Source organism: Zootoca vivipara, chromosome 14, assembly GCF_965207765.1.
Source record: "Zootoca vivipara chromosome 14, rZooViv2.hap1.1, whole genome shotgun sequence".
NCBI lineage: Eukaryota > Metazoa > Chordata > Lepidosauria > Squamata > Lacertidae > Zootoca > Zootoca vivipara.
Window position 1 is genome coordinate 8,190,122 of NC_142597.1, and position 27,649 is coordinate 8,217,770.

The window sequence follows — 27,649 nt, forward strand, 5'->3', positions numbered from 1 at the left end:
GAGAGGAAATACTCACAGAACTCTCAGAGACAGCAGCTCATCAAAGACCCCACTTTGGATGCTGGAGAAAATATTCCCTGACATATTCCTGTGGAGGAAGAGAATGAACAAGTCGTTTGAGTGGGCCAGAGTTGGCCAAGCATGCTCTTTCACTTGATGGCATGATGGGAACATGACTTCTGTTACAGTGTTGGTGTTTGCATATTCTGGACAGGGATAGCTTAGCTCTGCTCACCTCAAGGTTAGATTACTGTGATGTGTTATATGTGGGGCTGCCTTTGAAGACGGTTCTGACACTGCAGCTAGTGCAGAATTTAGTGTCCAGATTGTGGACTGGGAATAGGACTGATCAAACGACAACGGTTCTAGCATAACTGCATTGGCTGCCAATTCATTTCCGGACTCAAGTTAAAGTGCTGTTTTTGACCTAATACCCTAGGGACTGCTTCTCCCCACATGAGCCTAGCCAGGCCCTGAGTTCATCATCTGAGGCCCTTCTTCGTGTGCCCCTTCTGACAGAGCTACAGAAGGTGGCAACATAAGAATGGGCCTTTTAGTGGTGGCTCCTTGGCTGCAAAATGTTCTTCCAAAACTGCCGCCTTCATTACCAGTTTTGAACGCCCAAGGCATTCCTGTTCACCCAAACATTTGGGGCTTGACTGAGTCACAGGGTATGATTATATCCAAGCATGCATTGGTGTTCCTTTTTAGTGCGGTGGGATAGGATTTGTTCTTTTTATGCTATTGCAAGATGAATGCTTCTTATTAATTAATGTTTTTTAATTCATTTTTTATATATTTGCTAAATTTTGTATTATAATGCTTTTATAATAGTAAGTTGCTTTGAGTCATAATGTGTGTTTTATCACTTGGATTGCTGCTCACCACCCTCTTTGAAAGGAAGGCCTCTTCATAAGCAGCAATTCAGTATTGTCTGGCTCAATGTAACCAAAGAGTCAAGAACCGAAGAACAGCCCCATTGGTTCAGGCGAAAGGCCCACCTAGTCCACCATCCTGTTCTCACAGTGGCCAACCAGATGTCTGTGGGAAGCCCAGGAGCAGGACCTGAGCACAGCAGCACTCACCCCACCTGGGATTCCCAGCAACTCGTATTCCTAGACCCCCTGCCTCCGACAGCAGAGTGAGAACACAGCCATTGTGGCTAGCAGTTATAATAGAAGACCAAAGCACATTTTGCAACTTGCATAGACAGGAGGTATATCTTTGACAGCAGGGGTAGACAACCTGGTGCCCTCCAGATGTTGTTGAGCTCCAACTCCCATCGACCCTAGAAAATATGTGGTCAGAGGTTATGGTCATTGAAGTCCAGCAACAACTGGAGCACACAAAGTTGGCCACCCCTGCTTGGCAGCCGAGGAATCGGTCTGCTGAGCAAAGATTCAGTCACTAACACAAATGCTGAAGACTTTGGGCCACCACCACAAATACTCACAAGCGGATGAGGCTGACCAATCCCTGGAAGATGCCAGAGCTGAGACACCCAATGCGGTTGTTGGAGAGGTCCCTGTTGAATAATCAGAGGAGGCAAAAGAGCCGTGAGAGGACCGTGGAAGCCACGGGCAATGCCAGGAGGAAATGCAGCCCACAGGACCCAGAGGTCAAACTAAAAGGGACACGATGGCTCAATGAATTGTCCATGGGCAAATAGCAGCCGCCACCATGTCAGACTGACGTTTTGCAAGCTGTGTTCTCAAGGATATCTGCTTAGCAACATGGAGAGGGTGTGAGAAATGATGTTACTGGAGGTGGATTTTGTTGAGCATGAGAATCTAGGTCTCTTCAGGAGCCATTCCTGAACAGGGTATCCTTTCCACTGGAGGGTGTGCGGCTGCACATGCTAGCCTCTACACCAATGGCCCTAGGGGTGCCGTCCTCACACACTCTTCTCACAAAGGGGCTTATAAGCCTCCCCATATTTGGGAAACCATGTGGGGACATTAGGGCTGGTGCTCATGTAGTTGGACTGCTCTGTACAGGAATAAAATTGGAGCAAGATGTTCTTGTGTGCTAGCATTGATTGAGATTGTAGCTAGGAACTTACTGGATGGCCAGAGTGATGTTGGCAGCAGCAGATAGGGGGAGATCTACCATGGCAATTCATGGGGGTGAAACAACAAGTGAATGGAAGGCGGGCTGTGTCAGAGATGGCCAAGGGTGGGAGAGAACAGCCCTTTGACATCTACTTTCTTCCTCCCTGCCATAGTCTCCAGTGACAGAACAGGTAGACAAACTGAAATGGGTTCAGAGAACAGCAGCAAAGATGGCCAGGGGTATGGAAAGCAACGCCCTGATGTTTTATGACATGGTAATATAAAAATACTTTTTGATATACTTTATATAAATAAATGCTTTAAATGGATAAATCTAATCTCATAGACAAGAGTTGGAAGGAAGTAATGGAGAAGAGAAGACTGGAGGGGGGAGACGAAAGGCTTGTTCACACATCACACTGAACTCAGGTAAAACTGCCTCTAAAAAGGTAAAGGGACCCCTGACCATTAGGTCCAGTTGTGACCGACTCTGGGGTTGCGCGCTCATCTCGTATTATTGGCCGAGGGAGCCGGCGTATAGCTTCCAGGTCATGTGGCCAGCATGACAAAGCCGCTTCTGGCAAACCAGAGCAGCACACGGAAACGCCGTTTACCTTCCCGCTGGAGCGGTTCCTATTTATCTACTTGCACTCTGACGTGCTTTCGAACTGCTAGGTTGGCAGGAGCTGGGACCAAGCAACGGGAGCTCACCCCGTCACAGGGATTTGAACTGCCGACCTTCTGATCAGCAAGCCCTAGGCTCAGTGGTTTAACCCACAGCGCCACCTGGGTCCCACAACTGCCTCTACACATCTGCAACTGTTTGTGTGAAACAGCATGCACTTGTTCATTGGTACAGCTCAACAACCGTGCCCATTGATAAAGGAATGTACCCATCAGGATGTTGCATGAGAAAAACTGTACACGTGTATAGATATATTTGATTGTACACTCATTGAAGATCATGTGGGGAGAGCAAAGGTTTGTTCTCTGCTGACCCAAAAGGCAAGATTGGATCTAAGGGGCTTAAATTCCAAGAGGCAGTTTCAGCTGAACATTAGGAAAAGCCAATGGGCAGCTCTGGAGTTTGGGGGTGGGGCTTGAGAGTAGTACTTACAAACGCTTCAGGTCCGTGAGGCCTAGAAAAGCTCCAGGCTGGATGATGCTAATCAAGTTGTTCTTTAGGTCTCTGGGGAGGAAAAAGACATTTGGTGTTAGGAAGGATCTGAGTTCCATGTTCCCGGTGGGAGGTCAGGGGTCTCTTCTTATTGAGGACTGGGTGAAATTCCTCACTCCGTATCACTGCAACCAGGCTGCGCCCAGTGGTGGACCAGAAAGTTAATGAAGCCAACGGTAGGCAGAGCTGGAGCCAATGACAGGAGGAGCCCACGAACTCAGGTTTTGTCCCCATCCTTCTCCCTGAGGGCAAAACTGAGATTGAGGAGGAAACTGACAGCCAGGCCCCTCTTGGTCTGGCTTAAGAAGGCTGGGGGGCCATTCACCCAAACAGACCAGTCTCCACAGGCTATGCCAACATTTTCTGTATATACATATATCCAGCCTTTCTAATCAACCAAGTGGTTTTTAAAACAATTATTACAGATTACGGTTCATATAACTCCCCACCCCCACCCCCCAGGGAGGTGGTTGTCTCTTGTTTGCTATGTTTACAGTGCTGTGAATTGTGATTCTTTTTCTTTCACTTTTTCTTTTTCCTGGAAAAAAGGGAAGATGACAACTGCATTTTTAAATGAATGAATGAATAAATTCAATCTTTGAAGTGCTCCCCCTCCTGGTCCATGACAAAAAGCAACTGTTAAAAAAATATATCTTAAAGAGAGCCCTGTTGGTTCAGACCAAAGTCCTTGTGTAGTTTAGCAGCATGTATTGCACAGAAGCCCAAGATGCCTATGGGTTACTCAGGAGGAGGACACAAGAACATGCTGTTCTTCCCCTGCAGCCGGTGATTCAGAGTCACGATGCTTCTGATCCTGATATAACAAGCATAACTACTAGCCATTGATAGCTTATCTGCCATGAATTTATCTAATCTCCCTTTCAGGTCAGTAGCAGATTATGGTAGCAAATCTGGCTCTCTGTGTGCCTGTCTCATTCATATGTGTGTGTGTGATTTGGGGGGTGGGGAGGTGGGGGGGGAGGTGAGCAAAATAAAACACTAAAAGTGGTGGAGGTAGCAAGCTAGTTTCCCACAAATGAATCAGAAGAATGGTGCCAGTACATTTTGCCACATAGGTTCTACAAACACTGGAAACCTTGGGCCATATCCAACCAACTTGTATTCATAGTACTCATTGAAAACGATGGGCCAAATTAGCCATGTATATTCATATCATTAGGGTTACTCTGGGTAGGACTAGCGTTGGATAGAATCATAGAATCGTAGAGTTGGAAGGGATCCCAATGGCCATCTACTTTAACCTCCTCCATGTCAGGAATCCTGCCACAGCCATCCCTGGGTGGGCTCAAACCACCAATGTTCTGATTGACAGCCAAACATACCGCCCCACTGATAACTTATAGTGTGTGTGTCCGCACGCACACACAGACGCACGCATTAAAAAAAAAAAGGTAGGAGTCTGGGGGTTATAGTTCATCCAGAGGGGATAGGTCTTCCTTCTCTTGCCCCCCACAGACGTGTGTGTGTGTGTGTGTGTGTGTGTGAGAGAGAGAGAGAGAGAGAGAGAGAGAGAGAGAGAGAGAGAGAGAGCTCTCATCACCTCCTTTCTCACCTATTACCTGTTTCTTTTGCATCAGGAGAGAGGGATGGGGGAAGGGGAAGGGCGACCACTTAAGCACACGTTCACTGAACTTCTGGATAAGAAACCAGAGCAACCCCCAGGCTCCTGTTCATCAGACAGCAACTTCCCCCTTTCCTTTCCTTTCCTTTCCTTTGCAATATAGTGGTGGATTTCCACCGCACGGAAATTAACTCGATGGGTAGAGCCTAAAGGCACTCACTACCATTAACCTCAAACATCAAAGGATGTGTACAGCTTCAGGAGGTTCGTTATTTTTCTGTAATTCATTAAGAGTCCTCATCTGGGTTCTTCTTGCCCCAGTAATGGTGGCTTCTTTTCACCGCTCAGTGTTTACACTGTGTAATAAAAAAAACAACAACCAGCAACAGGCACAGGCACAGACAACCCAGCCCACCCAAGCGCCCAGAAGATCTCGTGTTTTAGCATTATAAGAGAGGGAGGAAAACTTCTGTCTACTTTCTATGCCATGATATAAGAAGTATGTATGGGTGGATATATCAGCTTTGGGGCATCTCAGTTTCCAATCTTAAATTCTGTTGTCTGAATTGTTTTTTTGTTTTTTGTTTTTAAGTCCTCATGAAAATTCACCAGCATTTGCTACAGTTTTATGATTCTATGATATGACTTTTAGAGGACATCTGAAGGCAGCCCTGTTTAGGGAAGCTTTTAATGTTTAATAAATTACTGTATTTTAATGTTGTTGTTGTTGTTGTTGTTGTTGTTGTTGTTGTTGTTGCATTTATACCCCAACTTTCCTCCAAGGAGCTCAAGGTGGTGTACATAGTTATCGACTTCTGTTCGACTTCCAAAATGTTTGGAAACCAAAGCACGGTTTCTGATTGGCAGCAGGAAGTTCCTGCAGCCAATCGGAAGCCGTGGAAGCCCTGTCAGATGTTTGGCTTCCAAAAATAGTTCGCAAACTGGAACAGTCACTTCGGGGTTTGCGGCATTCAGGAGCCAAAACATTCAAGAACTAAGCTGTTCGAAAACCAAGGTCCCACTGTATTTCCAACGTTTAGACCCTGAGCACTGATCCTTTCATAGCCAAAATGGCACCACCCACACAGTGGTATGAGCAATGTTTGAATTTTTTAAATAAAAATTCCAAAGGGAAGCCCCACCCACCCACCACCCCAAAAAATCAGCAAAATGTGGGCTGGTTGAGTTTGGTGGCGATGGAGAGCTGACTACGTATTGGGGAAGGGGGAACAGAAAACCAAAGGAGGGGGAATGGAGTCGAGTGACTGAAATCCTGAACAGCAGCAACCCACATTGCAACACTCGGCTGCAGAGCCCACTTGATGTCCTAAGAAGATTGCAGAAAGCTTTAGGTATTTTACTCTTGCAAGTGATACAGTATTTATGTTACGTCTGTGAAAGTTGGAGAATTCTAAAGGAAACAGGAGCAGGACTTTACAGTGGTCACTTATTTGTCCCATGTCTAAAATGGAAATCTATCCAGTGAATCAGATCAGCATTTGTTGCTGTTGTTGATTTCAGTCAGCAAAGAACATGCAATTGCTTGCAGCAACCCCCCCAAAAAAAATCACATTGCATTTCCTTCACATTGAAATGAATGGGGTGCTATAATGCAACGACAACCTATTTTACATGATGATGCAAATTACTTAAAACTGACACAGCAGATGGTGATGCAAATGGTGTCGTTTTCAGTGGAAGGTTAATTGCAGCAGAATGGGAACAGTGCTGCATGAGGTAAACACAGAGCAGACTAGAAAATGATGCCTCATCTCCCTTGTGACGCAGCATGCAATTCAGAGAAGGGCACCTCATGATTTCAAAGCTGAGCAAATCCCTTCCACCCACCACCGCCTCAGTCTCTCTAGATTCAGGGCCGAAGTGCAGGCACTTGGCTCTGCAAGTTACTCATTTCAGAAACTCGCTAGCGATAAGATTGTCCTTCCAGACATGAACCTACTGCCATTCTCTCTCCTGCCCCAGAGTCTCTACAGAGTTTTGCAAAAAAGAGGAGATGAGCAGAGTCACGCAGGCCACATTGTGCACAGCTGCTACCCTAAATCATACTTTAAAGGGGGGGAAAGAACAAAAGCAGCAGGAGAAACCACCCCATAATCCCAAACAGACAGCTGGAGCTAGAAATCAGGGTTGGCAAGCACTAAAAAAGCTCTTCTTCAAATGCTGCCTGCCCTGCCTCCCAAACGTCTGTGCTGGGAAACCGTTTTCCCTGAGATCACAGAGAGCCACATCACTCAGCATTCCTCAAAGGAAAACACGGGCGTGCTTGCAGCATCCTGAACTAAGGATCATTACCCAAGTTCACCACTCCATAGTTTCATGGAAGTGGGACCTTAACAAAAGGGTGCAGCACAGAGTGCTGAGATTCAGGGTCCTAACCAGTCAGTCTGCCCATTTCCAGGAGACTCCATTCCACTACTACTCCTTTTCCTCTTTGCAACGATCAGTCAGCAACTCCCATCAACCCCAGGAAGTGTGGGCAATGGCATGGGATGATAGGATTCAGAGTCCAACCACATCTGAAAGGCCGCGGGCTCCCCATCCCTATTTTAATGCATGCATAATAGACCTATTTTCACCTTTTAAACATCCCTATTTTAATGCATGCATAATAGACCTATTTTCACCTTCTAAACATGTCCACTGGACATCTTTGTGGATGGTGTGTGTCACTCCTGCTGACCCTGGCCCTGATCTCCCCTCTGCAGCCTCTGCTGCAGAATTAATCGGTTGTCGTATTTGGGGACAGGGCAGATTTTGCCTGCAGACAAATTGGGCTGGGGTGGGGCTTTTGCCTACCTCATAGCAACAGTCAAAACATGCTGACGGAAAAAGGCATTGGGTCGCATCCTTAGTCTAACAGAGAGGTTGGGGGGTAAGGAGCTCCACACACACCCCTCTTTATAATCAAAGTAAAAAAGGGGGCATCTCAGATCAACTTGCTGAGAAATATCCAGCCCAGTCTTTCCTTCTTGTAGTCAAATCAGAAGACAGGTGTAGGAGCTATCAAAGCCCACCTGAAATGTGATGTCTAGCTGCCACTGTTGCTACTATTCCTCAGAGGCCACAGAGGTAAAATACTACCTTACTGGCAAAAACAGGTGCTTGGGGAAAGGACAGCAATAGGAGCAACTCAGGGTGGAACGGGTCTTTGACAGTCCAGTGGAGAATCCTTCCTTGCCCATTCCTAAGGATAGAACCACACACTGCACAATTCTCATGGGCTGTGCAAAGGGGATCAAGGAGAACGGTTCAAATGCCACAAGCGGCCTCAGGGCAAAGTTGTTTCTTCAGCTGGGACTATCTCATAAGCATGTGATAACTCTGAATGAAGGGCCCTTGTCAATGCAGCCACAATAGACCTCTGTCTGGAGTTCAGCTTGGAGGAAGCTCAAAGGCTTTCATTAGCTCCACTTCAAAAGATCCAGTGGCTAAATCACAGATGCAGGAGTCCGTTATGGAGCTGCCAGAGCCAGGGGTTAAGGGCGTCACCCACAGCCTCTGCAGCGACAGGAGCAATAGGAAGGCTTCTCCACATTTGACAGGTGGAAATAGATAGGTCTTGTTTGATGACACACTTCTGCTGTGCCCAGAAAGTAAGGGTCCAAGCGATTTCCCCTTTGTCCCACTCTCTTGTAAACCCACTGTTTACAAGAGATCAGAACTAATGGCAATCCAGGGAAATATAATTTGCTGTTTTCTCCAATTGGGTGCTAAAGAGCGGTTCCTTGCAGAGGAATGCAAAAAGCGCTTTCCCCCTCTCCATGCGGAAGATCCCAGGTTCAATTCCACCATCCCCAGGCATGGCTGGTAGAGAACATCTTTGGATACAGTGCTCTGGAGGGTTGCTGCCAGCCAGAGCGGACAATGCTGAGCTAAATGGACCAGTGGTCTGAGGTTAAGGCATCCAGGTCCCAGACCATTTTGGGCTTGAATGGAGATCAGGAACAAACAAGCAACTACTGTAGCTCATGCAAAACTGGCACAGTAGCGTCAAAACTCCTCGCGCCCATCAGTATCCTGGCTGCGACATTTTGCCCCATGTACCATTTCAAAGCACTTTAAGGCAGCTCCATACATTAGATTAAACATGGATGTACAAGTAACATGCTTGGTGTGTTAATGGTGGCACAGCCCTGTGTTTTCAATGGATCTGACTCCACTGGGGTTAAAGCAGCAGTCTCTAGAAAATTAGCAGTCCCTGCTTAAGCACGATGTGTGTGTGTGTGTGTGTGTGTGTGTGTGTGTGTGTGTGTGATGGTTGCAACTTTAGAAGGGCCATGTCTCACTGGGAGAGCATCTGCTTTGTGTTCAGAAGGTCCCAGGTCCAAGCCTTGCCATCTCCAGCTAGGTGGGTGGGGAAAGACCTCTGCCTGAAATCCTGGACAGCTGCTGCCAGACAGTGTAGGAAATACTGAACTAGATGGACCCATGGCCTGATTTGGTATAAGGCAGGATCCTATGCTCATAAGGAAAGGAGGAGTGTCATGGATCAGCTGGGGGGGGCGGGCGGACAAACTCTCAGCTTCTTTGCAAACTTCTGGCTGCTGAATTTATTGCATGCATCTGGAAGGAGCAGCTGGGAAAGGATTCATGAATTCAGCAGACGCAGGAAGGAAATCTATCCAGATTTTACAGGGAAGCAAGCAGGAGAAGGGGGTGGTTCTGCTGATATATGGTGGTTTCTTCTCTCTGCGTAGTGACGGTTGTATCAAATCCACCTGGCTTTGGAATGAGTTCTCTTTTTCTTTTCTTCTTTGAGGAGATATCAACCACCCCCACAAAGAAATAATAAAAGACAGGAAAAGGAGGGGTTTTGATCTCAGTGGAAAGCAGAGAATTCTGTCTCGTCCCCCTGGTACATGATGGACAGGGGCAATAGCAAAGCAGCCCCCATACACAGCAGGGATGAATTAGCACATTTTGGAGTAAGTGAAGCAATATTCATGGCCACCTAAAGAACAACTTGTCCTAAAACTAGCTACCCATTAGTGATGGGTATCACTAATACTGTAGAAATGGGGGAAGGCATTCAATTACGTTTGCTTTTAAAGGCGAAATCTGCACTTTCCAAAACAGTATTACAAACCGAAATGCAGCCGCCCTTCAAAATCCACACATCTGCGAATTCTGCAATTTACCAGTCAAGTAAAGTGTACAAAAATGCATGTGCTAGGGCAAAGTGTGCCTAGAAATGCATATTGGTGGGAAATGCTTTGCACAAAATGTGTGTATTAGGCAAAATTGCATGCAAATTTTAGGAGAGATATGCATGAAAATGCTGTTTCATGATGATTATATATATATATATGAATATGGGAAAAACTTCTGCAGAAACATTGAGAACTGACTTTGAGATCGGAAACATGAAAAGCGGAGCAAACCAAAATTGAAACACCTACTCATCCTGAATTACTAATATGTTTTTATGATGATGGTGTTCTCGAAGTTACCAACATGAGTCTGACCAAACTGCGGGAGGCAGTGGAAGACAGGAGTGCCTGCCATGCTCTGGTCCATGGGGTCACGAAGAGTCGGACACGACTAAACAACAGCAATATGATGATGGTGGTGGTGGTGTTGAAGATGATTACATTTTAACAATACATAGTGAAATGTAAAACAAGCATAAAATATAAAATATTAACCAACCAAATAAAATAAATAAAATGAACAGTGGGGATATGAGTACTCATAGGATGAATTTTGACGAGGGCTATTTAAATAAATTGCCAACTGATGTGAAAATGGGGAGAAATGAACTAAAGAATGGAAAAAATGAGAAACAGAAAGAAAGTTAGAGAGACTGGCCTTTCTCTCTACACTGCAAGATTTCATTAGCGGCCACACTTGCAATGACTATTCCCAACAGCCAAAATACCCCCCCCCCTGTGTCCTACTGATCCCAAACACTGTCACAAACACAGAGCTGACGAACAGGCTGCTGAGCCAAGTAGAGCCATGCTGTGGCCGAGGCATTGCAGCAGCAGGTTGCCATGTTTACTGAAGCAAGCGGTGGATTAGGACCGACCTCAGGAGTTCAGGCTAAGTGGCTTTTTCCTTGTGTCCGACTCGGTGGCAAAGCGCCACGTGTCAGAAAGCTGGTGCTATTGCTGCCAACGACTTCTGCAGCCAACAACAGAAAGCACCCGAATGGAAAATGCAATGCAGGTGTCCTTCTAGGTCTAGTGGCGGAAGCAAATGCAAACTTTGAGAGCCCAATGTAAGTCAGGACTGTGCACAGAAGGTACTGTGGATTCTTTCCCTCTGAAGCCATTCCATCTTCTTCCAGTGTTTGCCATGTCAATGACCAACATATGCTATCCTGCTTCAGATGAGCTGCCTGAATTTTTCATTTTTTAAAAAAGTGTTCCATAACATAGGGAAAGGGCTTATCTCATGAAACAACCTGCCACACATCAATAGACCCGCTGATGTAAATGGAACCTCTTCAAAGGATACCACTGGGCATGAGTGAAAGGGTGCAATGGGCATATGACACTGGACAAATGGACTCCTGGCCAGTGCTGCCACCTGCACACCCAGGAGCAGGGCTGGATTTGGGAACAGCCCCCCAGTGACAAACCCAATATTTATTTTTTTAAAATGCTTTTAAAATTGAATTTGAAAAATATGAGGGTAGATCAGAACTGTAAACTGTTCAAAAGAGATAGTCTTCCAGTACTGTACATAGTTCAATTCAAAGAAGAAGAGGATTAAGAAGAAATGTACACAGCTTAAGCATCAGAGTCCTTTTTTATCTCTTTTATCTTTTTTTACAGGGTTCAGTAAGTACAGTTGGAAATACTTGTGGCACAGACTCTCATAAGGTCTAATATCGCTAGGAAGAATTCCATATACCCACACGCCTAGCTGGGGTTACTGGCACTTCAATTCCTTCATTGGTAAATTTAATAAAATCAAACCATGTAAAATAAAATGGGTTTTTTTTGGTCACACTTTTGGTCATACCCTCTTGAGTTAACAGATAGGGGTTTTTTGTTTTTGTTTTTTAAAAGACCCTATTGCACCAATATTCTAAAGTGGTATTTTCCAAATACTTCCAGATTCGTGTAGCAGTTAATCTTGGTACTAATAACAGGAAGCTGATTAAATCTTTACTGTTGCAGTCATTTTGCAGATATTTGTAAGCTATTGAAATGGAATCAGTGATGGTTGTTGTTCTTTTTTTCCAATCAAGTGGTATTCCTCAGCCTCTTCCAGATCTGGAGATGGAGTTCCTTAACCTTTTCTAGATCTCAAGACAATCTCTTATCCTCCTCCAGATCTCCAGATGGCATCCCTCAGCCTCTTCTAGGCTCATTTTGCCACACAAACCTGAACCCTTACAGAAAAGGGCAATGAGGTGCACCCCTGTTTTGTCAAGGGCTGGAGATGGATGAAAGCATCCAGCTGCAAAGGAAAAAAAAAACATATCCATTGCATACGTGGTGAGACCCTGCCAACACATATGCTCGGCAAGGAGTCAACCCACAGCAGCCCAGAACAAAGCTTGTCCTGTTCTCTTGCAGATCATTTCCTTTGCGACAAAGAAAGGCCTTCCCACCCACCTTGCTTCTGCCTGAAGTTGGATGGTAGACTTCAGCTAGCTGAAGGCCTCCTTTGTCTTCTGGGGACTGTTGCCTCATTGACCTACCAAGCCGCAGCTGCCAGCAAAAGAGCAGTTTTAACAGCAGGTGGGTATGGGTTGTTGGGTTTTTTGTGGGTTGCTTTTTTTTTTTACAAGTAAGGTTACAATTCTCCAAGGAGAAAAGTATTCAGGCACTGCTGGTTTTACCAAGTTGCTCGTCAGCAGGCCCACCTAAAAGGCATTTAAAAAGTGGGAGGCTGCAGCCCCTTAGAGAAATGAAAGACAAAATGGTGTGCTGTGATCCACAGTTCCTGAGCCAGAGTATCACCAAGCAGATCTCCATCTCCACTGCAATCTGGAGACGACTTAGCGTGAGCATGGAGACTCCCAGAGAGTAGAGTGCGCCTGCTTTACTTCTCCCTAGTCCTTTTGGCTTAGTGTGGAAGTGCAGCTATGCCAAGGTTTGTTCTTGGTTAAGGAGTCTAGAGCTTAACCATGATCCTGGGCTCAGACAACATAGTAAGCCAAACTTTTGCTTAGCTGCTGTGCCATAGTGAGCAAAAGTGAATGCAAGCTGGTCTCTATGGGTCAAGAGTTGTATGCAGTCTTGGAAAGCCACAACTTGTCTTACAACAATGTGTGAAGCAGGCCACTGAGGAGACTCACTTCTGAGTAGAGATGCATAGGTTTGCACTGCTAGGAAGAGATGTGTTAATTGCTGGCATCCTCCTAAGAGAGCAATAACATGCCCAAGAGTATTAGAAATGAAACAGAAATAGTTTGCTTTCTATAATTTACTGCTGCCTTTCCTAACCTGGAGAAGGACAGCAGCCAGGGCAGTCTCGAGCAGGTCGCGCGCCCTGGCGCTGAGGGGTGGAGATCACTCCGGCGCCCCTGCCCTCGCAGGGCGCAACACCCAGCCTACTGGCCCGGCGCCCCGCACCACCGGGACTCTACCTAGAGCCGGCCCTGACAGCAGCAGAGATTCCAGGGGGCTGACAGGAGTTGTAGTCCAAAACAGCTGGAGGGGATCAGGTTAGGGAAGGCTGGTTTACCGAGATCTGACAGAAAACAGATCCCCTGCATTTTGCAGATGCTACATTCCATTTTGAAGAAAAACTGTCTGGCAATCTGTTATTTAATTGCATTGGGGGGTAGTCATGCTTAAATGTTCTGATGCCTGTTTATTTTACTTATTGACAGAACTTTTTTTTTAAAAAAAGTAAGCTATGCACATGGAGACCTCTTAAGATACTGTAACCACATTTTGCATGGTGGTTCCTGAGTTCTAGGAGCAGATTTTTGTCTATGTTGGGGATACAATTGCAGACAATGCTGAATCAAGACGGCAGACTGGACCTTTCAAAACTGTGTTGATTTTTGTTAGGTTTCTTAGAAATCCTGGGCAATGCCAAGCATGAGGCTGCTAGCACCTATTAAAGAACTGGGCTGTGCAGCTACTGCCAGGGTAGAAGAAGGATCCTTGTCCATGCCAGCCCCAGGTTCTGTGGGGCTCCCGGAAAAGAGGCCATAAGTGGGGCCTTCTCTCTGTCCTTGCCACTGTCGTGTTTCCCCCCAGAGGCCAGACCATGCAAATGTCCAGGGTCAAAAAATAGTGTTCCACCTCTTCACTCTGCTTACTACTTGCATCTTCAAGATGGGCTGGTGAACAAGCAGTGATGGCAATAGGATCAGGAGGCTCCAGGGACGGGCAGTAGCTCCCCCACAGGGATATGGACCTCAGTAGATACCTGCCTCCTGACAATGACCTTTTGTCTTGCGCTTCCCTCAAGGTTTCCCATGGCTGCCAAAGGTTTGGGGCCAATAGGCACTTTTGTAATTTTGAGGAAGTACTGTGGGCACCAGCCACAAAATGGCTGTTGTAGGGAGTGTGGCATAAGAGAAGTCTCCGGTGCATTGTCAGTTTTTGAGGAAATGTTTGCTGTTACTTTGGTGGTGTTGTTGGTGTTGTTGCTGCTCTCCTAATAGGCCAACATAGCAACCTGCAATCTTTGGATGAATTAGTTCCTGATTAGGATGGAATCATATAATCATAGAGTTTGTTCCATTGCTGTTAAAACTGACAGAGTAGAGGAGGGAAGAGATCTAACACTGGGCTCTTTCTTCTTTTTCTTGTGAACTGATGTGCAACAAAATCCCATTTGCAAAGAGCGTCAGAAAAACACTCCTTGTGGCCAGGTGGGCGGTGGTGCTGAAGGGACAGCTCCAAGTCACCTGGAGAAATTCTGGATAGGTAAATAGGTGAAATCATAAGAGAGATACAGCAAAACAGCTACAAAATTGGGTGAGGTATAGCTGTGGAAGAAAAGACAGTATCTTTTATTCCTGATATGTTTCTAGATCAGGGGTAGCCAATGTAGTGTCTTCTAGATATAGTTGGACTCCAATTACCATCAACCTCAGCAAGCATAAAAAGGTAAAGGACCCCTGAAAGTTAAGTCCAGTTGAGAACGACTCTGGGGTTGCGCCGCTCATCTCACTTTACTGGCCGAGGGAGCTGGTGGACAGCTTCCAGGTCATGTGGCCAGCATGACTAAGCCGCTTCTGGTGAACCAGAGCAGCGCACAGAAACACTGTTTACCTTCCCGCTGGAGCAGTACCTATTTATCTACTTGCACTTTGACGTGCTTTCGAGCTGCTAGGTTGGCAGGAGCTGGGACCGAGCCACGGAAGCTCACCCCGTCGTGGGGATTTGAACCGCCGACCTTCCGATCGGCAAGCCCTAGTCTCAGTGGTTTAGACCACAGCACCACCCGCGTCCCCAGCAAGCATGACCAACAGTAAAAAATGCTGGGAGTTGTAGCCTACCACATCTAGACAAACTCTTATCTCAAGGAAGGCTGCCTTTAGAATTTTGAAGTTAACAAATACTGTATTGTTCCATTCTTCAGCAATATCAGCATATATCGGTTTAAGCTGAGGATGCTGCTAGCACTGCTGTAACTATTCATTTTGTTTTCAGTATTATTGTTCACTGTGATTAAAGACACCAACCACCCAGAGAGTCTTATGAACGAAGTGGAGGAAAGTGAAATCTTCATGCCATTTCTTACAATATGGTATAAGTCAGGAGGGTAAAGTTAAGTGGATCAGTAAGTATATTTGCTGCATGCTTTGACATGAGTCCAACTCAACCCATGTTTACCGCACTTGCTCATTCCACCTTGGCTGTTTTGCAGTGGCATAAAAATACGGGTGGATTAGAATAGTAAACAGGCAATTTACACAAGGGCTGGGCAGACTTCAGTCTTGCAAGATCTGGGGTTTTGTGTTTTCTGTATTTTTTATATATATAAAAATGCCAAGATCCACAAAACAGAGCCTGGTGCAAAAGAGAGACACTTAGAATTAAAGAATTCTGTGCCCAGGAATTTGTTCTGAGTACCAGAACTGAATGGAGATCACAGTTCATCTGCACAAAAGTGCACTTTTGATAACCTCCCCCAATCACTTTCTACATTTCAGCAAAATAATTGGGGGGGAGGAGTTATTTTGTTGGTATTGTTGAAGTCCAAAATCCTTGCCATACTACTGTAAATCAGTCAGAGATCAATCAGTTGTTCCTGAACTACCTTCTGCCTATCCACGATATACACAGAAATCTGCATAGATCAAAGCAGCCCAAATTCTAGTAACTATTTAAGCTGCATGTACTGGTAACAAGAATGCCATTTTCTTCACTTGCTCTTCGCTTGTCTTAGTTTACCAATGACTTTATTTAATTCATTTCTTTTTATTTTTAATATTATTTCTGCCTACCTTTGAATTCTCCTCCATTTGTAGTCAATCAGTTATGTCCCAGCGAAAGAAGTTCAAGTGCCTCTCTCATCCACTGGCTGCAAACATTCCAAGGCTGATGATGCTGGGATTGTTTGTGATACTGTCCTCCTTCAATCATTCTTATCTTTGTTTTTGCTTTTCATAAGCTACCTAAGCTACCAGACATCTCATGAGGTTCTTGAATCTATGTGATGTGTTGCATGGAGAAATAATTCTCTTTCTCAGTCCTGAGCTAAGTGCAAATACACTTAACATTGGATGACCCCAAATTCTTGTAGTGCATGAGAGAGAGAGAGAGAGAGAGAGAGAGAGAGAGAGAGAGAGAGAGAGAGAGAGAGAGAGAGAGAGAGATGCCTTTATCTACATTCTCCATTCTGTTCATGATTTTGCAAGCTCTGTCATATATGGACAAAAAAAATATATGAAGAGCTTGATGGATCAGAATAAAAGCCCATGTAGTCCAGCATCCTGTTCTTACAGTGGTCACCAAAACATGTACACAGTGGAAAGGCAACTGGGGGGAATCCATACAGGTATTTCTTTTGCCTACCTGCCTGCCTGCCTGCCTCCTTCTCTGGATGAGGGATTGCTGTTGTAGGTGACAGACATTGCAGTGGCAGGCAATGGGAACCACAGATGGGAAGAGTGCTGTTGTGCAAGCTTTCCACAGGCACTGGGTTGGCCCTTGTGAGAACAGGATGCTGGAGAAGATGGGCCATTGGCATGATCCAGCATTGGCTTTTGTGCTCTGCTCTTCAGTGAGAGATAATCAGATCTGAGCCTTCACACGAGGGGTTAAAGAATCCTGCAACTGCCCTCTTCCCTATGAGGCTGACTGGCAAAGAGATCACAGAACAGGGCTCATATTCTACCAAAGAGCACAATTTGGACAGAAACCAGAGACTTTCATAGTCTGAACATAAACAGCCCAAGATAATATAAACTCCCCCCCTACCCTGGTTCCCTCGGGACATCTGTGTCTCTGGGACTTTAACCCAACATTCCACCAAGAGCATAAACAAGAGACGGCCCAAGAGCCGACCAAAACAGCGCAAGCTCTGTTCAGCTCAGCCCTCACTTCCCGGGAATGCTAGAAGCAAGTGCAGGGGATTTGGAACCAAGGAAGAAAAGGAAGAGGCTATTGGCGGAAACAAGGAGCTGCATTCAAAAGGGCCAGGGTTAATGACAAATGCCATTCCTAGACCAGCTGCGAAAGGAAGCAACAACAGGCGAGATCCACAGCTGGCACCAGCTGGCACATGCCTGCAGACTGTGAGACCGTCCGGCCAAGGAGGCCAAGGAATCTGAGCCAGTGATCTTAACAATGTGAAACCAAACGCCACTGGCTTCTTAGCTCATGTCTTACTTTGAAAGATAATGAGTTCCTCGGGATTCACATTGCATGTCCGGGGGTGGGGGGTGGGGGGGAGGACAAGAGAGCAGGCGGGGAAGGAGGGAAAGAAGCTATCCAGTCCAGTGTTGAAGAGACGGACTTGGAACTGGGAGATAAAGACCAAGGAGTGGGGAACCTTTTTTGCATTTCCTTCTGGGCAACCTTCTGGGAGCCAGATGCTAATGGTGGGTGGAGCCAGAGGCAAAAGAGGGTGGAGCAATCAATGTAAATGCTGCCTTTTTACAGTAGGCTAGTTTCTACACACAGAGAGACAGTCACATTCCCCTTGTCCAGTTTTTGATTTAGCTCAACCATCAGTGTGGCGGAGGCTGGTTTGGTCCCAGATTGGCCAGATTTCAATCCAAACTGGAATGGATCTAGATAATCCATATTGTCCCAAAATGCCTGCATTTGCCCCACCATAACCCTCTCTGCATATTTAACTTATATGCAGAATTCATCATGCGAAAGGCTGGACTAGATGAATCCCAAACCGGAATTAAGATTGCTGGAAGAAATATCAACAACCTCAGATATGCAGATGACACAACCTTGATGGCAGAAAGTGAGGAGGAATTAAAGAACCTTTTAATGAGGGTGAAAGAGGAGAGCACAAAGTATGGTCTGAAGCTCAACATCAAAAAAACCAAGATCATGGCCACTGGTCCCATCACCTCCTGGCAAATAGAAGGGGAAGAAATGGAGGCAGTGAGAGATTTTACTTTCTTGGGCTCCTTGATCACTGCAGTCACTGCAATTTGGTGACAGCAGTCACGAAATTAAAAGATGCCTGCTTCTTGGGAGAAAAGCAATGACAAACCTAGACAGCATCTTAAAAAGCAGAGACATCACTTTGCCAACAAAGGTCTGTATAGTTAAAGCTATGGTTTTCCCAGTAGTGATGTATAGAAGTGAGAGCTGGACCATAAAGAAGGCTGATCGCCGAAGAATTGATGCTTTTGAATTATGGTGCTGGAGGAGACTCTTGAGAGTCCCATGGACTGCAAGAAGATCAAACCTATCCATTCTGAAGGAAATCAGCCCCGAGTGCTCACTGGAAGGACAGATCGTGAAGCTGAAGCTCCAATTCTTTGGCCACCTCGTGAGAAGAGAAGACTCCTTGGAAAAGACCCTGATGTTGGGAAAGATGGAGGGCACAAGGAGAAGGGGACGACAGAGGATGAGATGGTTGGACAGTGTTCTCGAAGCTACAAACATGAGTTTGACCAAACTGCGGGAGGCAGTGGAAGAGAGGAGTGCCTGGCGTGCTCTGGTCCATGGGGTCACGAAGAGTCGGACACGACTATATGACTAAACAACAACAACAAAACCCTCTCTACAACCATCTCCAGGAAAAGTGATTTCAAACCCGTCAGCACTTAGTCCAAAATAATGCTGTCTCTTTCAAAAAGATCATACAATGAAGCATTTATCATGCTCTGAGTCCAACCAGTTAGCCAAGAGGGACTAGGGTCGGGGAGTGGGTCATGCTCAGGTGTACAGCAGTTTGTCCACAACATACAACAGATTGTAGCACTAGGCACTTTGATTAGAACTGCAGCAAATGTGTGGTCAAGATCTCTCCAAAGTCAAGCAACTTTATATGTTCAATGTGTAGCCAGCTGGTCATTTCAAATTGCACACAAAGTGCATGCATGTGTAAGCTGGGCAGACTGGGGTGATCTCTGCCTCTTCAAGCTTCTTCAACTGTCATCCACACAGGGCACAGGAACACAGGAAGCTGCTACTAGTCCATCTAGCCCCTTATTCTTGACACTAATTGGCAGCAACACTCCAGGATTTCAGACAAGGTTCTCTCCCAGCCTTACCTGGAGCTGTGAATTAGACCTGGGACTGTCTGCTTGCAAAGTAGGTTCTCTACCCCCCCTTCCCCAAACATACATGCAGTAGTGTGGTGGGAGCACTTTAAATGCACATTTTGTGGCATCCCAAAGCATTTGTTTTCAGGCCAGAGAATCAAGCCGCTTCTGTCTTTCCTCACTCTCATTTTATTTGGAGAGTTCAATCATATGCAGATGACAAAAGGGGGGGGGAGTAGCTTCCCTGTGGCTAACTAGTTGATTTTAGCATGAAACTTCCCTAGGTAAGAGCCTACTGTGCCAGATGCATGAAGTCATCCGGAAAAAAATAAAACAGAGCAGGGACCAAATAAACAACTCAACAAGCACATCACAATTCAGAGGGCAAGAATCCTAAAGGAGAACATAAGCTAAACATGTGCTCAAGCACCAATCAGGAATATTGAAACAAACTGCTGGAATGTTAAATGCAAATGCAACACATAAACAAATTGTGAATGGTTACACATTAAGCTTATTTAAATGCTCAGCGATGTTACACTACTCGCGTATTCTGGCTCTCCAGCTGCTCACTGTACTTAGCCTCTGCCTTATTTTTTTGAAAAAGGAAATTTAAGTATAGAATCCCTAAGAGTCGAGATAAATACAGTCAAGAGGAGACTGAAATGAGGCCTTGATGGTTTCTCTGTGTTCCCCTTTTGAACACAGAGGGGCAAGAGTAGTCAGTAACCAGAGCTTCTAAAGGTCACTTGCTGCTGGTGGCTAGTCCTACAGTCCAGAGGGCTGCTGACAATATTAGCTTCCTTCTGACTGTAACCCATTCGTTTGATGTCTGCAACATGATCCTGCAGCTAATGATCTTTTTATTAACCACTCCTTAACACCATTACTCCACGGAACATTAATGTGTGACTGAGCTGTGCAGCTGACAGCCTTGCAGGCACCAGGCTGCTCTTGTCACCCCAGGGGCTAACTTGCGATGTGCTCCTGATGCTGCTTACGGAGACCAATTATAGCAGGGGTAAGGAACCTTTTTCAGCCGGAGAGCCACATTCCTTTGCAGGCAACCTTCCGGGGGCCACATGCCACTGGTCGGGGAGGAGGGACAGAGGCAACAAATGTGCAGAACGGCAAATGTGCCTCTTAGCCTTTCTTTGGTAGCCTAAAGAAACCCTTCCAGTTGCACAAATTCAGATAAAGTGGAAAGATAATTCAGATAAATGTGCAAGTCGAATCCCATAGGAATGCATTGGGAGAAAAAATTCATAACTCGAAGCAACCCTATCTAAAAATTCGTAAGTAGAAAAAATCCTATCTAAACCGCATCCAAGATGGCGGACGGAGCTCCGTTCGTAAGTAGTAACATTTGTAAGTAGAGTTATTCGTAAGTAGAGGTACCACTGTATTTCTTTCTACACATACAGATCTCACCATCTTCACTCCAGGCAAGCCAGAGGAATTATCAGAGCTCACTTTCCAGCCAGCCAAAAGGAGGCAGCAGACAGTGCAAGTCCACTGAAGGATTTGGGCCCAGGGAGCACCCCAAGAAGCATTCAGCCACACAGGCCTGAGGTTCCCCATCCCTAAATTACTGTACAGTATCAGCAATCAAGAGTTTTGCCCAGAACAACTGTGCACAGATAGGTTTTCTTGGATGGGATACAAAACCACAAAAGTAGCAGATTAAAACAGCAACAAAATAAAAATAAATAACCATAAAGACAATGTACAGCCTACATCAGATTAAACAGTAGATTAAGATTGCGGAGTGTGAAAAGGCCTAAGGTTCAGCTAATTAAAGAAAAATACAAAAAAAATGCCCGGGCAAACAGAAAAGGTATTAAACGGCCATCCAAACTTTAATCACGAGGACACCAGATGGTATCACCACTGAAGCAAGGAAGCCAACACCGAAAAGGCCCTTTCCGCAGTTGCAGCCAGCTTCACACTGCAATGGCAGGGCCACTAGGAAGTACAAATCTTAGATTTCATGGTTCTTTTGGAGTCATAGTTCCAGAATATTATGGGGGTATGATGTTATGATGACCCCAATCCTTTCCAGAAGGTTGCACTAGGGAGCAACACCTTTTCCCCATGGCCTCTCGCCTTTGGGTACCATAGGGTGGCGCTGTGGTCTAAGCCACTGAGCCTCTTGGGCTTGCCGATCTGAAGGTCAGCGGTTTGAATCCCCATGATGGGGTGAGCTCCCGTTGCTCTGTCTCAGCTCCTGCCAACCTAGCAGTTCGAAAGCATGCTAGTGCAAGTACTGTAGGTAAGTACTGTAGGTACTGCTGCGGCAAGAAGGTAAACAGAATTTCCATGTGCTCTGGTTTACGTCAGGGTGTTCCATTGTGACAGAAACTGTTTAGTCATGCTGGTCACATGACCTGGAAAGTTGTCTGCAGGCAAACGTCGGCTCCCTCGGCCTGAAAGTGTGATGAGCGCCACACCCCACAGTCGCCTTTTACTGGACTTAACCATCCAGGGGTCCTTTACCTTTCCATAGATTCTAACTTGTCCCCTATGCTGTTTATTTTAACCAGCTGACAGCAAATGCATTAATTCTGTGACCGACAACCCTAAATTCTCTTCTACGAGACATAATGGAACTGCAGAATTGAGAGGAACAGGAGGAAACTGCTCGTAACCCTTAGATTGCTTGCTTGCTTGCTTGCTTGATTGCACAGGCCTTGAGCAAGGTGGGCTGAGAGATGGGTGCTGGCCCTTTGTCCATGCCAGGCATAGGCAAACTCCGGCCCTCCAGATGTTTTGAGACTACAATTCCCATCACCCATCACCACTGGTCCTGTTAGCTATGGATGATGGGAATTGTAGTTCCAAAACATCTGGAGGGCCGGAGTTTGTCTATGCCTGGCCCATGCCTTACCCTACACTGGCACACCAATCCAGTTGCCAACCAACGCCAACAGCAGCATCTAGAGATACACATATTTCTGTCCATGCCACCCTCTTCCTTTCCTTATGGAAATCTGCTCTCTTGCCTTCCTTGGGGATGTTTCGTAATCTGCTGAGATACAAAATGCAGGACCTGCTTTGACGTTTTCCCTCTCCCGACAATGCATAAAGAACACATTAGCTCTTTCGAGGGAGACAGTGCGCCTCCCCCACTTCCCACACAGGAAAACTAATGATGGCTGTTGCCCAGACTGAGCCGCCAGGCAGCCACTGTTTACAGAGGGCGGGATCCATTTACTAGGAAAGCCATTCTGCTTTCATACTCTGGGCATTTTGACACCAGCCTCTTTCAGGGATACAGTAAAAGGAATGCCTTCAGCGGCACTCATGTTACTGCCTCCTTCAGCTCCCCCCCCCCTCTTCTCCCTAATTTCCACATTTGGGGCCTAAAACAACAAAAACGAGCTCGCTGTAACCTGAATGCAAGCTCTTAGTTCTTTCGCCAGGTATTACGCTAGACTCTTTTAAACACTTCCTCAGCATGGAAAAGAAAAACAGGAACTAAAGGGCTGTATGTTGCTCAGGTGTGTTTGTGTGTGTGTGTATGTGAGGCTAAACCTTTGATGACTTAGCACTTGATGACTAGCATCCGAACATGGTGAATTGCTACCATCTATTACTGTACTGAGCTTGGCTGAGCTGGTTGTAGTGGCACAGAATGGTCACAAACACTCCAACTGAATGAGGTAAGGGAGCGGGAAGGGAGCGCAATGTTTGCAAGCCCTGGTTCTTGGAAGGAGAATTCGTTAGCTAGGGTGGAAGCAAAAACCTCATGCAGGCACAAGAGAAAGGAGGAGCTTTTCCGGCAAGACTGTGGTCCTAAGCGTTGGGGAGAGGTCCCAGGAAGTAGAGTAAGGGGCAGAGAGTCACAATGCAAAGTAGCTTAGCAAAGGACAGTGGGCTGAAGGGAAGTATATGAGGAAGGAACCTTGAGGAAAAGGGCAGAGGATTACAGGGAGCTTAGGCAAAAGAGAGAGAAGGCAAAGATCTAAATTGAGAGGGGCTCAGAAGTAACTTCACAGTGCTTAATGTCAGGAGGGGGCTGCATGCTCCTGGGGTAAGAGAGAATTGCCAGAAAGGCTGGTTAAGAGAATTGTGGCTAAGGTCACATCCACAACATATATTTAAAACACTATGCTATCCCTTTAACAGTCATGGTTTTCCCCCAAAGAATCCTGGGAATGGGAATCGTTAGAAGACTCCTGGTGCCCTCAAAGAGCTACAACTCCTTGGGTAGCTTAAGAATCAGTCCCAGGGAATTCTGGGAATTGTAGCCTGCTGAGGGAATACAACCCAATCATCATCATCACCATCACTATCATTATCCTCAAAATAATGCAATCCCACTGGAAAGGAAAAAAGCTTCTCTTGCCACTGCCTTATGAGAATTATTTAAAGCAGGATTGCAATACGTCAGGATTTTCTCGGACATATCTGGAATACTGCAGGCCGGAAGCAGTGTCCTGGTGGAAATCCGGGAACTCTTTGGGAAAATCCAGATGTATGGCAGCCCATGTTTTTGTCGTTTTCCCATAAAAAAAATAGCTTGACACCTTTCAAAAAGAAAAAGAAAAAGCCAACTTTTCTGTCTGGATTTTCACTGTTTGAAACATGACAACTCTATATAAAGTGGTTCACAAGTTAAAATCATTAAAATTATTGTAGAAAGTCACATCTGCATGTAACCTTTAAGGCCCGATGATACTACTGTATTTTAACACTTTCCAAGTCTGGCTTCCCCCAAAGGATCCTGGGAGCTGTAGTTTGTTAAGGGTGCTGAGAGTTGTTAGGAAAACCCTTATTCTCCTCACAGAGTTACAATCAATCCATATTCCCAGGGAATTCTGGGAATTGTAGCTCTAATAGGAGCCTCCTTTCAACTCCCAGTGCTCCTAACAAATCACAGTTCCCGGGATTCTTTGGTGGAAGCCATGGCCGTTTGAAGTAATAGTGCTTTAAATGGTATGAATGTGACCAACGTAACACACATCACACATAAACCGCAGCCAGCAGTCAAGACCACCGTAAGCATAATAAACAAAATTTCAGCCCAGCAGCAAAGCACAGATACACCAGTTCTGAGCACAGTGCAGCTGGGAGGCAGACTTCAGGAATCTCTTGCTCCCATTTATTGCATTGAAGGCCAATTCACTTCTAACACACACACATGCACACTCCTTGCAATTGTTGCCGAGTTTATCTGCACTGGACATCTGGATACTATCAGCCAGCACTTACAAGTTCAGTATGAGAGTTCACAGTCGTCACTCACTCTCCATCAAAATTAACCCTTTAAATCACACACAGGCTTCTTTGCACCTCCCCTTAAAACCTACGCAGAGAGCGGAAGCAGAACACCATGAGCTGAATGGCAGCTGTTGCTGTTTTTAAAATCTGCTGCTCTAACCATGTGCCGAAGCAGCTCTCCATGAACTCTGTCCATGTGTTAAGCTACGCACCACCATGCTCCCACACATGTCTGTCTCTGTACATGGGCAGAGGTAGAGGTACTCTGCAAATTACTTTCTCGAAGTGGTTGCCACGTAGTTGGCAGCTGTTCTGCCCCCACTCTAAGTAGTTCCACTCTGCAATGAGGGTGGGAGGAAAACTATACACATACACACACACAAAATTACAATCCTTTTTAGGATTTCATTGGTGCTCTCTCTCTCTCTCTCTCTCTCTCATTTCCTGCAGCTGAGACTAATAAAACTCAATTGGGGCATAGACATAAAATGAATGTGATTTAATATTGGGAACTTTACAGATTTTGGTGCCTGATCTGACTTACCGTATATTCTGGCGTATAAGATGACTGGGCGTATAAGACGACCCCCAACTTTTCCAGTTAAAATATAGAGTTTGGGATATACTCGCCGTATAAGAAATACGACCCAGCACATAAGACGACCCCTGACTTTTGAGAAGATTTTCCTGGGTTAAAAAGAAGTCTTATACGCAGGAATATACTGTATTTCTTTTTTGTTTATCAAGTGCTTTTGGAAATTTAGCTGCTGCATCGTCATCCGGAGTGGTGCAGAACAGCTGCCTGACCACATACAATAGCAGCAACACTGCTTATCACAAAAGGAAGTGTTGCTTCTGAGTAAAACTGTAATGAGGGCATGTGTGTGTGGAGGGAATCCTAGTGCAGGAACTTGCCCTGGAAATCTGACTAGGACACATGCAGTAATTATTGAGAGAACAATGGGGTTAACATTTGGAAAGAGGCAATTAGCAAACAGGAAATGCCATTTAGTTTGCAATGGAACAGAAACCTCCGTCTGCTCTTGCTCCAGTGATCCCAGACATGGGTGTGGGCTTGTGCATTTGGAAGGCCAAAACCCATATTATACAAATGGTAATTTGCATGTATGAAAATGTATGAGGTTGTGTGGCTGACCACACCAGAAGATTCCCACCCACTTGTCCTGCATCTCAATGCAAAACTTGGAACGAGGCTTCCAATGAGTGTATCAGAGTCAAGGCTGTCAAGCAATTACTTACCTAAACAGCACAATCCTATGCATGTTTACTCAGAAGCAAGTCCCACTTGTACGTATGTCCAACAGGGCTCACTTCCTAGGAAGTGTGTTTAGGACAGCAGCCTGGCTCCATAGTCCTATGCATAAGTAAGCCCTATTTGGTTCAAGGACACTTTCTTCCAGGTAAGTATGCATAGGACTGACAGTGCAAGTATGAACCATACTTTCCCATGTATAAGACGAGGGATTTTTATTCAAAAATTATGTTAAAAATAGGGGGTCGTCTTATACACGGACTTGGGATTGGTTGCTGCTGCGAGCCTGAGGTTGTCAGCAGCTATTGGGTGTGTCATGGGTGGCTGCAGCAAGGGCTGGTGTTGATTGGCTGTCCCTGCGGCAATTGGGTGGGTGATTGGCAGTTTTTGCCTGCGAGGGGAAAGACGATAGGTGGATTTTGCGATGCATGCGAGTGGCTGCGTAGGTCGTCAGGCGGGTGAGCAATTTTCGGCAATCCTCCCCCCAAAAAGCTCAACAAATCTGGGCAATCCTCCCCCCCCCCATTTTCTTAATTTGGAGTCCCCCAAAATAGGGAGGTTCTTATACACGGGGACATGTTATACACCGGGAAATACGGTATGTTCACTCAGAAGTAAATCCCACTGAGTTCTGTGGAGTTCACTCCCAAGTAAGTGCGACCAGGACTGCAGCCAAAATCAGTCAATTAATTAGGGCTGTATCCAAAGTTGTCTGTCCTCTGGCACAATGGCAAAGATTTAATGTTCTGCAACAGAGGAATCCAGTGCCACAATTGTGCTAATGGAAACACTGTGCAACAGATTGTGCAACCTACTTATGGTATGGCACAACAAAGTTACTGGCAACCAGTTTATGCCTTTACTTGTGCAACAAGCTTCCAGGAGAGCAAAATGCTGCAGCGGTGGAACGAGTATAATTTAACTTAATTTAACTTATTGGATACAATCCTTAACTTTTAACCCAATTGTTTCAGTGTATTTCCACATTACAAAACATAAAAGAGGGTTGCTGTTGTTGAATTCAAAAGGAAGAGTGCACTCATCTCTCCAGATGTTGTTGCACTACAATTCCCAAAATCTTTTTTTTTTTTGCAGGGTGGGGCCTCTTTCCCTTTATATTTCTTTCTCATCTTATTGCACAGATGTCATGGAATTGATTAGTCTGGACTAATTAAATGGGATGGGATCAGAATGTGAGCTGTAAGTTCATCTGTATATTGATTTAAACCGGGAACCTCTGGCCCTCCAGATGTTGCTGGACTGTTGGCTATGCTGCCTGGGGCTGAGCCCAGCAGCATCTGCACTACGACAGATTCTCCACCCAGGATTTAAACAATGTTTTAATCAGTTTAATGTGTTTAGGTTATGCTAATGTTGTTTCTATTGTTGTAGTAAATGAATGAAAAAGAGAGATTCTGTCTAGAGCAGGGGTCAGCAAACTTTTTCAGCAGGGGGGCGGTCCACTGTCTCTCAGACCTTGTGGGGGGCCAGATTATATTGGGGGGGGGGAATGAATGAATGAATTCCTCTGCCCCATAAATAACCCAGAGATGCATTTTAAATAAAAGCACACATTCTAATGTACTCATGGAAAAACACAGATTCCTGGACCATCCGCAAACTGGATTTAGAAGGCGATTGGGCTGGATCTGGCCCCCGGGCCTTAGTTTGCCTACCCATGGGCTAGAGCAAAGATGGATAATCTACTACAAATACCATC

The 27,649-nt window shown here is 45.6% G+C and overlaps 1 protein-coding gene across 1 annotated transcript in view; it reads right to left on the bottom strand.

The window, feature by feature from the left end:
- Positions 1–27,649, bottom strand: part of ADGRA2 (adhesion G protein-coupled receptor A2) — a 117,344-nt gene that overhangs the window by 36,732 nt on the left and 52,963 nt on the right. Inside the window, exons 3-5 of the mRNA XM_035139199.3 lie at positions 3,169–3,240; positions 1,454–1,525; positions 17–88 (exon numbers count right to left, since the gene is read on the bottom strand). Of these exons, the coding sequence (XP_034995090.2) occupies positions 17–88; positions 1,454–1,525; positions 3,169–3,240 (216 nt within the window). The remainder of the gene's footprint in view (positions 1–16; positions 89–1,453; positions 1,526–3,168; positions 3,241–27,649) is intronic.